Source organism: Haliotis rubra, unplaced genomic scaffold (assembly GCF_003918875.1).
Source record: "Haliotis rubra isolate DU_JTF1 unplaced genomic scaffold, ASM391887v1 Scf184, whole genome shotgun sequence".
Lineage (NCBI taxonomy): Eukaryota > Metazoa > Mollusca > Gastropoda > Lepetellida > Haliotidae > Haliotis > Haliotis rubra.
Window position 1 is genome coordinate 218894 of NW_025765825.1, and position 12790 is coordinate 231683.

At 37.4% G+C, this 12790-nt stretch overlaps 1 protein-coding gene across 2 annotated transcripts in view; it reads left to right on the forward strand.

The window, feature by feature from the left end:
• Positions 1–1752, forward strand: part of LOC124273779 (putative GPI-anchored protein pfl2) — a 32160-nt gene extending 30408 nt beyond the window's left edge. For both annotated transcript variants that reach the window (XM_046709088.1, XM_046709089.1), the window contains 2 exons: positions 94–807; positions 1154–1752. In XM_046709088.1, coding sequence (XP_046565044.1) covers positions 94–807; positions 1154–1479 — 1040 coding nt within the window. In that variant the 3' untranslated portion in view covers positions 1480–1752. The remainder of the gene's footprint in view (positions 1–93; positions 808–1153) is intronic.
• The last annotated feature ends 11038 nt before the right edge of the window (positions 1753–12790 follow it).

Here is a 12790-nt window from a genome sequence, read left to right on the forward strand (position 1 = left end):
AAATAGATTACCTTTCCAGAACATTTTATAAGTTGCCTATTCTGAACCTGTTACAGTTGAAGACAAATATTAAATGTTGTTTGTTTGTTTAAGGTAATTACAAAGAGGATACTCCATCTGTTTCTGAAAATAAAAATAGAATTGCTGAAAACGATTGCACAACCACAACGTCTTCTTCCACAACTACTGCTTCAACTACCCCTACTTCAGTCTTTGCATCAACTACTACCACACCGGCTGAAACAACAACAGCGGAAATGACTACAACGACTGTATCAACTTCAACATCAGCCTCTGAAGCAACTTCTTCAACACCTCCTACAACCACTTTAACCCCTACAACGGCTTCAACAACTGCTGCACCTACCCCCACTTCTTCAATGTCTTCATCTTCAACACCTCCTACAACCACTTTAACTCCTACAACAACTTCAACTACGGCTGCAACTACCCCCACTTCTTCAATGTCTTCATCTTCAAAACCTCCTACAACCACTTTAACCCCTACAACGGCTTCAACTACGGCTGCAACTACCCCCACTACAGTGTCTGCACCAGATACAACCACACCCACTGCTGCAACTTCCACAACAGCTGCACATGTTACTACACCTGCTGCAACGACTTCAGTTCCAATTACGTCTACTGTCACCGCAACTGCATCTACTACTGTTTCATTTACTGTCACAACTACTTCTGCTACGATATCAACATCGGCTTCCATGACGTCTTCTTCTCCAGCTACAACTACTGTGACCAAGGTGACCTCGGAGTCCCCACTAGAATCCTCTTTATGCAACAACAGTGGTAAGTCAGTATGTACGAGATTAATGTGTGTTTCTCATATCTTGATTTTTGTCCGTTATTTAAAGTCGCACTCAGCAATATTCCAGATATATGGCGGTAATCTGTAAATAATCGAGTCTGAACCATACCCTCCAGTGATCAACAGCATGAGCATTGATCTACACAATTGGGATACGATGACACGTGCCAACCAAGTCAGCGAGTCTGACCACCCGATCCCGTTAGTCGTCTCTTACGTCTGGTTCGCTGAAGATCAGCCGCAGTCATGTAGCTAGACAACTGCTTAGTGCGGCGTTAAACAACAACATATTGTAACACGTTCACAATTTAACTCTGTCCCGTACAGGGTCAACTTCAGGACCTGACAACACCACGTGTTCTGCCATCTGTGTGACCATAGCAGGACCGAACAGTCTCGAATGGCAGGAGCTGATGAGGGCATTGATCCTGAACAGGAAGATGCTATCGTCCTACCGACGAGCCAAGACTTCAGCACGGGATGACCGACCTTCTGCCGGAACCCTCGGGGCATCGGGGATCGGAATTCTAGTGCTAGTTTTTGGATCTCTCATTCTGTTAGATATGGACAGATTTGTTTCCATGTTACATCGATGGTACAAAATGCCTCGCGGAAATAAATTTAGAACCTTCTCTCTTGACAAGAATCTATGACAGTTTTATAGCTATCACTATAGTTCACATCTTTATAAATGAATCGTTGTGGATTTAGTTGCGGAATAGACACACATCTGGTGAGAAATGACTGTATGGATTCTATGGCTACAATGGCCGACCACGACTGCAGTTCTGATTGGTTATGCTAGCAACCTATGGTTTGACACATTCATTTATTTCTGCTTTCTACTTCTTTGAGTGGCATTTTAGAAGTTGTGGAGATGAAGGAAAACCAAGTTCTATGCATAGTCATCACTTCCTTGATAACAGTGTCAGTACCTACACCGAAACGTCGCACTCATTGTAATAAAGAAGTTGACCATCCATAGAACTTGGTTTTCCTTGCTTATTACTATTTACCAAATGTCAGTTGTGTACATTTATGTATTCATTAACAAATTCTACATCATGAATATCAGATTGTTTACTCCATACGCTGTCTTTGTACAAGAGCAACTGGGGACACCGTTAGAGAGAACATCAGGTGAACCCTCTGTAAATTCTGCACAATATAAATGAAGACTGCTTGCTTCCCTAAGCAAATGCAAAAAATTGGTCTTTATTTAAAACAAGACAACGATGAATATGAACCGATGATTCGAATGGATGTATGTACATAAGTAGATTTAAGTTACACAGCCGTGGAAGCTAGCACTAATGTATGTTTGAATTATGAATATGCCCATATTAAGAACTGAGCCTTGACGAGAGTATTGAATATTGTTTATTCCTGACACACAACATTTATCAACCAAAAGAAAACAAACGAGCGTGGTAACTTCTTTATCGATGATTCTCATCTTTAATTTATATCGTCACAAAATATATTTCTTCAATAACAATATTTAAACATTGCTTTTGTCTGGAATTTGTGCATTTATTTCCATTACGTTCACTACTTAATCAATTTGACAATGACAATAAGCAATACAACCCCGACTAAAGCCTCTTAAGTGGATAATACCCGGGAAGAATTGGTCTTCAGCAACCCATGCTTGTCGTAAGGGGCGACTAACGGGGTCGGGAGGGCAGACTCGCTGGCTTGGTTAACACATATCATCGGTTCCCATTTGCGCAGATCGATGCTCATGTTGTTGATCACTGGATTGTCTGGTCCAGACTTGATTATTTCCAGACCGCCACCATTCTTATAATAATTTTTTGTCTTAAATTTAGAGCATAAAAGTGTTTCATAAAAAATATTTTTCACTGAATTTTAGTTCAGACAAATCGTAAGGGTATGTCGGTTTAAAGCTCAGAGTTGTAAAATATGAAATATTTACCTTTGACATGTATGTAATAATTGCTTGTTTGACCCTTTCAGGTCAGGAAATTAGTTCTTAGTTTATGTACATATAGATCCACAAAGTAATCAAAGGATAGGAATTTCCCTTCTGCTGTCAGCATGTCTGATACCGGCAAACACAACTCCATTGGTTTACCAATATGTACATAGAATGGGTTTATTGTCAACCAAAATGTCAGCATTAGACCAGATAGATTTTTATTAGATTTCAAATTCACCTGTAATAGTATCATTTTGCTTAGATGTCCATTACACTTCACAAAACAGAATATTGTACTTTGGTGTGAAAGATAAACTGTACCCTTTTGTCGGTAAAGCAAAGTATTTTAGACACAGTTGAAATCCAACTGTACCCTTTATCGGTCGTGTAAAAAGGGAGATAATTAGTTATTAGTTATATATTATTATTCATCTCCTTTTGGTTATCTCTGCATGCACTTTTCCAGCACTATAAAGAGGAGATGAATAACTTGTGTTCACCTTATTTCATGCTAATGTTTACTTGATATAATACATACCTGCATATTTGCAATACACGCATACACACGCATACACTCCCAATTTCAATTCAATTTTCAATTTCTTTATTCTCATAAACCACCTTGGTGGTACAAGAGCATATATTGTAAACATATATACAAATACAAATTCAAATTCAAGATGGCAGTTAACAACATTTTTTTCTGACAAGAGATGATAGATGTAGGATATATTTTGATAGATTTACTATGTCTCGAGATGTTTTTACAGATAATATTTTCGTGAACTTTGTTTCATTGGGAAAAGAGGTCAAGTGGGAGGGTAAATATTCTTTCCTCAAAGTATCTAATGCTTTACAATGAAAAATATAGTGGTATTCATCTGCGATGCTTTTAGAAGTACATAGTTGACACGTTCTCGTCCTTGGAATATTTTTCCAGCGGCCTGTCTCAATAGGTAAACTATGGTTACATGTTCTAAATCTCAATAATGGCAAAGAAATGCGTTTTGGAAGGAGGAGATATACATCAAAATTGGGAAATGGCTTTAGGTGCTGATAGTGTATACCCTTAGGACTAGAAATAGTGTCATTGTGCCAGTTTTGGATAAATTGATCTTTAAGAATATGTTCAACTTTTGAGACCAGCCACTGGGTAGTACAAATTGAGGGATTATCAAAAACATACGAGAGTCCAGTATTGTCTAATATATTTTTAACGTGCGAGAGCCAGGGATTATGTTTTTTATCTATTGATCTTTGAAGTGATAAATACCTGTAAATTAAGTTCGTAAGCTTAAAAACACCTTCTTGGTAAGTTAACTTGTGCCAAAAGTTTAATAAACGCTTATAAATCATGATTCTAATTGGGAATCTTCCTATTTCCCCATACAGCATGAAACGAGGGGTTGAATTTCTTAATCCTGTAATGAGTCTTAAGAATTTTAAATGAATTTTCTCCAAAATTTCAAGGTTTTAGAAAGACCAGACTTCTGCACCATAGGTCATGATAGGTACTACCATTAAGTCAAATGCTAACAATAAACAGTCTAAAGGCAAGTCTAATTTTCTAGCTTTTTTCACTAAACTATACATTGCTTTTGAGGCACTATTGCTTACAGTTTTAATACTTGATACGAGTTTTCTATTTCTATGGAGCGTTATACCGAGGTAGGTATAACTATCAACTATTTCAAGTAATTTCCCATCCAAATGAAATCTATGTTTTGTGCTTTTTGATGGTCCTGCCCCGAATATTACTATTTTAGTTTTGCTTATATTCACTTTTAGCTTCCATGAATCACAATAGTCCTTAAATGAGTCCAAAGCATCTTGTAGTCCCTTTGACGATTCATCAAATAATATTGTATCATCTGCATATAATAAAATTAACAACTTTACAAATAGCACCAAATCTTCGTCTTCAATATAGTTTAGATTTACACCATTACAGTCTGAAGTAAGTAAATGAGTTTCAATATCATTTATGAAAATGGAGAATAGTAAAGGTGACAGATTTTCCCCTTGTCTGACGCCGTTGTTACATGAGAAGTAGTTTGATACGTCATTATTACATTGTACAAGTGATTTGATATTATTATACATTGATTTGACAAGATTCAGGAATTTGCCCCCTATACCAATCGTTTGCATTTTTTTCCACAATCCCACTCGCCAAACCGTATCGAAAGCTTTTGTAAAATCTATAAAGGCACAATAGAGTTTTTGTTTCCTATCTTTCAAAATTTGCATCAGGTTATAAATTATAAATACATTGTCAACAGTGGAGAATGATTTTCTAAACCCGGCTTGGGCAGGTGTTAAAACATTATTAGTATCCAAGAAATCCGAAAGGCGGTTGTTTAATATTTTAGTGAACAATTTTCCAAAACAACTAAGTAGAGTTATTGGTCTATATGAGTTAGGATCAAATTTATCGCCTTTTTTCTTATAGATCGGTTTAATTATTCCCGTTAACCATGATTCTGGTAAAACACCCTTTTCAAATATGAGATTAAATAGTTCAACTAATAATGGAGCCAGCAAGTCAACACTATCTATAAAATATTCATTTTCTATAAAGTCTATCCCTGATGCCTTACCCCTCTTGAGTTGTTTAATTGCAGAAATAACTTCTTCTTTCACAATGACCCTATCTAAAACATCACATGTAACCTGTATAGCATTGTCAGTATTATCGTTATCTCCTTGTTCACGTTGTGCTGATTCATTTAATGATTTGAAGTGCTCGTAAAATACGTCAATGTCTAAAAAAGAATTGTCATCCTCTTTATTTTGATTACCATTTAAAATTTTCCAAAACTCTTTCGGGTCATGTTTCTGTTTATCTCTCAACATTTTATCTAATTCATCTTTGTAAAGTTTGATATGTTTATCCATGCATTTTTTATAATTCTTAGATTCAAGTCTATAAACGCGTTTGTTATAAACAGATTCATTTTTTTAAATCGCCGTTTGGCTTTATTAAATCTTTTCCTAGCATTATGACACGCTACACTAAACCACGGTTTAGACTTGTTAACATTTTTCTTCCTTCTTTCTCTCTGGCTTCGGACTCCGAAAGTTGCTCGTGCAGCCTCATCTGTGATGTCACTCACCAGGACTGGGTCACCTTGCTCAAGCCTGGCTAAATGTGCTTTCTGGCTCAGGTTGTTTATCCTTGCGGTGTCTAAGTTGTTAATGAATTCTTTGGATTTATCACGGTTATATCCCTCTGTTCTGCTTGACTGCATTGATTTTTCCATCACAAGGGGTAAATATTTTAATGTAAAAACAATAAAGGATCTTTTTTATAATGTTAATTATCATTTAATTATTGGCGTTTTGGAGGAAATGAACTATTGCATAAATTTTGAATAATATGTTTTGTAAATAGATAAATGGTATTTTAATCATAGTAGTATGAATTAGCAACTGCGATTGTTAGTGGCTGTATCCTCGAAGGGGGTTAAAGTATTGTAAAAGTATTATCCTCCTGAGAGGGTACGTAAGTCCCAAACACTTTCGAAGTCAATTTCGCTCAACCATACTTTTTAATCGTAGTATTTTTGTGATTTTAATTTCGGCTAAATCTGCCTACCATCGCCAGCGGCTGAAGGATGGTCTAAATCCAGCTAGGGTCCATGTCGGTAGCAAAAGTCATGGTCCTTAGTATGGTGATCAACCTTCAGTTGCTGGTGATCTACAGCTCGTTCTTATATTGTACTGTTGTCTCTCGTGATATATTTTTATGATAGCGTACTAGTTTAAGAGCTGTGATATTCTAGTAGTTTTACTGTCTTTCTATGACAGGTTGTTACGTTATACATTTATTGATTTGAATATTGAAATCAACTGTTCTCGTCACGATATGGCTGCAGTATTGCCGATGTGACGTTAAATTTTAACTCTCTCTCCTTCTCTCTCTCTCTCTCTCTCTCTCTCTCTCTCTCTCTCTCGTACATACATATAAATATACATATAGGGACACAACAGACATTCATACATAATTACATGATTGAAACACTCTTCTAATTATTGGTGCTATCTGATGGCATTTACAGATTATTCTCTTCAGAAATATTGATCGCTCTGTATACTTGTATCTCAGCATAAAGTGTATCTCTATATCTTACACATTGGCTACATTTTACTGTACCTGTAAACAATGGCAAATAAGAAAAATATTTTAAAAAGTAATAAACTCTACACTTCTTGTTTCGTGTTGTCTTTCGTGAATATGTGATACTGGATTGCCGATTTAGATTATACTGAAACTGAAGACAAGTGTTTATAATACTGAATAATATGATCAGGTAATGCTAAACGTTAAAGATAAATGATACTAAATGCTACAAAAGATCATACTTACATGTAAGGTCAGCATTACATGATATTAAGGTTTGATACATATTATATCATAATTAAATCTGGAGTTCGATGACACGGAGGCTGAAGTTCGATTATATTAAGATAGTGAGTGAGTGAGTATTGTTTTACGTCGCTCTAGCAATATTCCAACAATATCACACGGGGGCACCAGATATAAACGGTTTCACACATTGTACCCGTATGGGGATTCGACTTCGACACCTGGGTCTTTAGCATGACGAGCTGGACCCTTTATAGGCTGCTTAGCGCCCCAAGATTAAGAAAAGATCTAAACTAGGTTACACAGAAGGAAGTTATGATGAACTTACTACTTTTGACCATGAAAGCACTAATAATGTAAAGAAACACGTGCTCTGGATTTCGTTCATGGTATAGTACCCTATACGAGGATAAGGCATTAAGAACAAATGATGATGCCATTCACGCCTCGGTGTCGTCTCCGATACTGGCCAATACGACATCGTCCTCATTGGCTACCCAGTCATAATACAACTTTCTGGTAACAGAATGGCCGATTCTGCCTCAAAGGCAGATCTGAAGAAATATGTGACATCACTTGGCATCCCATACTCCGATTATAAAACCGTGATCTTACATCCGTGATCTAATGCAAAAGAAGAGGGTCACCCAAGTAGGTGTTAATAATTTACATCAAACAAAACCAACTGTCGGTTGTACCTACTTGGGCTGTCTGATTTGAAGAGGTCATTATCCGACGATGTCGCATTGGCTAAACAAGATAAACACACGAACATTTATTAAAAGGTGAGGGTCCTTCATTCTGTAGCCGCGCGCGCCGTTGTGATGATAGAATTACGGTCAACCATATCCTGCTTGGCTGTATTGATTTTAAGGAAGGTATGATACTTTATGGCTAACAACATCTTTGCCTCTTTTGTGGTGGCGCGTGGTCCTGTGCTCAAAGCTCAGGTCACAAATCAGTGAAGTTAAGCAGCGTCGAGCTCAGAGGGTCTTTGGATTGGTGACCGTGTTCGGCAGCTTGATTTCTTAGAGTTTCTAGGACTTGAGTCCACAACGAAGCACATGTGACACATGTGGTCTCACCTTATACAAGTGATTTTGTTCAAAACTGTCTCTGTTCACCCAGCAGGAAAAAGTCATATGACTATAACCTTCTAGCGCCTAACAGGCAGCTTGGGTTATCAGGGGTAATAATGTACTGTGCCTTGATTGTTAGCGCTATGAGCATACCTAGTGTGGAGTTTGGTGTTCTATAAATAGACACATTATTATTATCATCTCATGATGCGACAACACAGAACAAACTTATATACATCTAACAGCGTTTAAGCAAGACAGCTAGGAGGTATTATCAAAGGTATTAACAACAACAATAAATATTGGTAATGATGCAGTAACAATAGGAGGTTTACGCCCATTTTAGCATTACTCCTGCAATATCACGGCGGGGGACACCAGACCTGGGCTTCCCACATTGTACCCATGTGGGGAATAGAACACAGACCTTCAGCGTGACGAGCGAAAGCTTTATCCACTAGGCTACCAAATGAATGGTTTATTCTCATGAAGATCACAATAGTGACATAGAAAAATACAAATGTACAGGTTTGTTTATTGGAGCATACGTAGACCCGTTTTCACGTAGGTGCTTATTTTTAACAGTTGTGCTTTACGCACACAAGACATTAGGGATATAAATTGATGATGATGGGTAATTACAATAATAGTTTGGTAGGGATGAATTTCTTACATTTCTAAAATATGGACAATATAACATGTGGTGAAGTTCATCTCCTATTGTATTTTTACACAATGTACATAATCTTTCTTCTTTCATAATATTATGCCATCTATCGCTACCAGTGTCTATTGGCAGTTTATGGTTACAAGTTCTAATATAGGTAAGCCAAATGCGTACATTTAATGGCAAGTGTAATAAATAACTTTATAGATATAGAGATAACTTAAACATATTATAATACTGGCCTTTAGAAGATGTTGATTTACATTCGTTCCAGTGTTGATAATACTGATTATATAATATAGACACAACATAACTGTTAAGCCAAATCTTACTTGTACAAGTTTGAGATAGCCATACATAATTTAAGCCGGAACATTCCAAAATTGTTTAAACTACATTGATAGAAGGGTAATGCTATTTTTGAGGGCATTATCATTTGCAGAAGCCCGAGGTCTTCCATTTACTTGAAAAAGACCGAGGGCTTCTGCAAATGATAAAGCCCTCAAAAATAGCATTACCGTTATTATTGCTAAAATACATGGAATTTGTGTTGAAAAGAAAAAGGAAACAATGAAGGAATTTGACTGTAAGTTTACTCAAAACCAACTTCTGACGGGGTTGACTGCCCGAATGCAATTACGTCATCGAACAATTCTAGTGACGTCACAACAGAAAGTGACGATATTCGACCTTGGCCTTTGACAAGACCATAGCCTGCAACATGTCAAACTCTGTCAGTGTTCGGTTTTGGTCCAACAACAACGTTAATAGTAAAGGTTAGCACCAGCAAGAAAGCCAATATTACCGCTATTTAAAGCAGGAATTCGGGTTGCTTTGACATGTTTGACCCACAATATCTGCCAGTCCAAAGCCAATGTCGAATGAACCGTAAGCCCACGCGCCCACTATGACGTCACTTGACAACAGAACTGATAGTGGCCCGTCGTTAAGGTTGGGCGGTCCAATATCATTTGCAGCGGCCCGCAAATTTCTGATAATGGGAGGGCCGTTTCATGATAATTCCATGTATTTTAGCTATAATAAAAGGTACACATACCACACCACTAACAATAGGAGGAATGCTAACTGTTAATGAGGCGGAACTGAATATACATTGCTGAAGGGATTATTTAGCAATAATTGTTTGAAAGCTGTTCTGTTGTTGTAGCTCAGTTCATTGTAGGCAGATATCCTTGGTCTCAATTGATTGAAGACTTTTGTCGGTGGATTTGAACTGTTTCTGACAGTTTTCATTTTGGCGAAGTCCTGGAGGTGACAAATTACGTCGTCGTAAAGATGACCTAGTATGTTTGGTTGTGCAGTGTGTTAGCATATATGCGTTTGGGATTTACCACTGTCAGTTACATACTGAATAGTCAAGGAGGTGAACACATTTATCGTCTCCACCAAAGTAGTTCAGGTTTGTTCCATTACCTTACACGGTAATTAATACCTTTATTTATTTATTTTGGGGTTGGGGTGGGGTGGGGTATTATTTATTTGTTGTTTGGGGTTTTGTTTGTATGGACTTTTTTTGTTTTTGTTGGTTGGTTGTTTGTTTATTTTTTATTTATTAGTATTTTGTATTATATTTTATTTTATTTTTTATTTACATTTTTTAATTTAATTTTATTTATTTATTTATTATTTTTATTTTTATTTTTTATTTCATTTTTTTATTAAAATTTTTTGTAAATTTTATTATCGGTTGGGGTTGGGGGAATTCCCAAGGAATTCTACTTGTGTCCTACAAAGACGGTCAGACATTAATGGTCCATCTTTCTGCATGCATTCCCAAGGAATTGTAACAGCATCATGTCCCACCTACAAAGCTGTTGTACACGGTCAGGATACTATTAATGGGTGGGGTCCATGGTTGAAGCGTTGGATCTGCGTTCGAATCCCCACACACAATGTGTGAAGGCATTGGTGTAACCGCATCATCATCCCACCGTATTTCTAAAAGTGGCTGTTGTACACACAACAGGATATCTAGTCGCCTGTTCAATGCGTCGTCTATCTGTCCCTTTAATGCCAGGACGTCTGTAGGGATGACAACTAGGGCAATAATTACATATTTCAGTTAGACGCAAACAGGTGTTATAACCACCCGCCGTTCATTCTTCGGGGAGACCCGTTAACTAATACACGCAGAGGATGTACAAATGTCCACTAACGATCGGTTTCTAAGCCCAAGTTCATCCAGACATGGATGGGTAGGTCTATCACAACTGTCTGAGTACCACAAGAAGAAGCACTGGAACGTCTTGTTGGCTCAAATTAGCTTAACCAAGCTGGTCGAATTTCAACCGGCCAAAATAGCTTGTAAATGTCCCCCTTCTTTGGAAGCAACCTTCTGTGGAACGAGAGCTATTTATAAGTACTTTACATAACTTGAAGGATGGGATGAATATGGACAGATGGCAAGATTTATACCCGTCCTTCATGACTAAAGGATAAAGTGAATTCCAATTCTTACAAACTTTGTCAAGAGAGAAATAGACGCCCAGCCACTCTCACACTCACTCACATACATACACTCACTCACTCTCACACACATACTCACATGGACACGTTTCAAAAACGATATTTACGAAAACGACGTTGATTAACTTGATATATTCATCTACTATGTACATATCTCCAACGCCAGCTGGTCAATAAATGCCAGATAAGATCCCATTTCTCTTGTATATTTCACACTGGCCGGAAAATGCCCGGAGTGTAGATGTACGAGCCCTCTCATAGAGGCAGGAAAATATCTCAAGAGTGAAAAGAAAACCCTGCCAGGCAAAAGAAAGTATATATTTGATAACTGGATAGACACAATAATTGCAAATGTTCTTTAACGTTACAGGGGTTTAACAAGTCGCCGAAATAAATCAAAGAAAATTTAAATTAAGAGTGCATGAAAATCACCATCAGTTCGTTTTCCAGTAAGGTACATATGGCCTTGATAGTTTGTTTATAGAAGAAATATTTCGTGATTTCCATACCTGACACATTCACACACATGTATGCTGATCAATTGATTTAATCAGCAAGATAGGCACTATATTTAGCCTTATCTGATGCTAGCTCGGGAACTGGTGTTAACTTGTATACAGATGTTTACTGAAATCTATTGACGGTATGAAACGTTGTGTTATTTCCTTGTTTTGATGCCATTATTTTGAAGGACAGAATAGTCAACAACAACCTGTTTTGACAATGTCAGGGTCATAAGCTGACTTGGTAAATAGGGATGATACTCTTTTACCAATGTGTTGTAACAGTCAAACACATTTGTGCCGAGCCTACGGTTATTTCGAAGTAAATGTTTACTCATTAATCCTCGTTTTGTTGTGCCTATCCCAATTGCGTAGATTGATGCTCATACAGTTGATCACTTGATTATCTGGTCCAGATTGATTATTTACTGGAATATTGCTGAGTGCGGCGTAAAACTAAACTCACTCGTTTTGTTGTGTCTTTGTGTATTTACGTAGTTTTCACATCGGTGTTTGACTGTGATGTATTTCAACTAACCATCCTTCTAAAATCCTGCGAGGCGATGGGTAGCCTAGTGGTTAAAGCGTTCACTCGTCACGCCGAAGACCCGGGTTCGATTCCCCACGTGTGAAGTTCATTTCTGGTGTCCCCCACCGTGATATGGCTTGAATATTGCTAAAAGCGGCGTAAAACCAAACTCACCCAATCACTCTAAAATCCTGCAAAATGGTTGATAATCTGGAGAGATGCATGAAAGGACACTTCTTAAAATAAAATGCTGGCTTCGAGTAAGACGTTAACTCTATCTAATTGTATGTCTATTATTCTCCAGAAACAAACTTTGCTACAAACAAAAATTTCATGTAAATTGGTGTTCTCTGATTTACAGACGTCCGCTTGAGACATGTCTCGACGT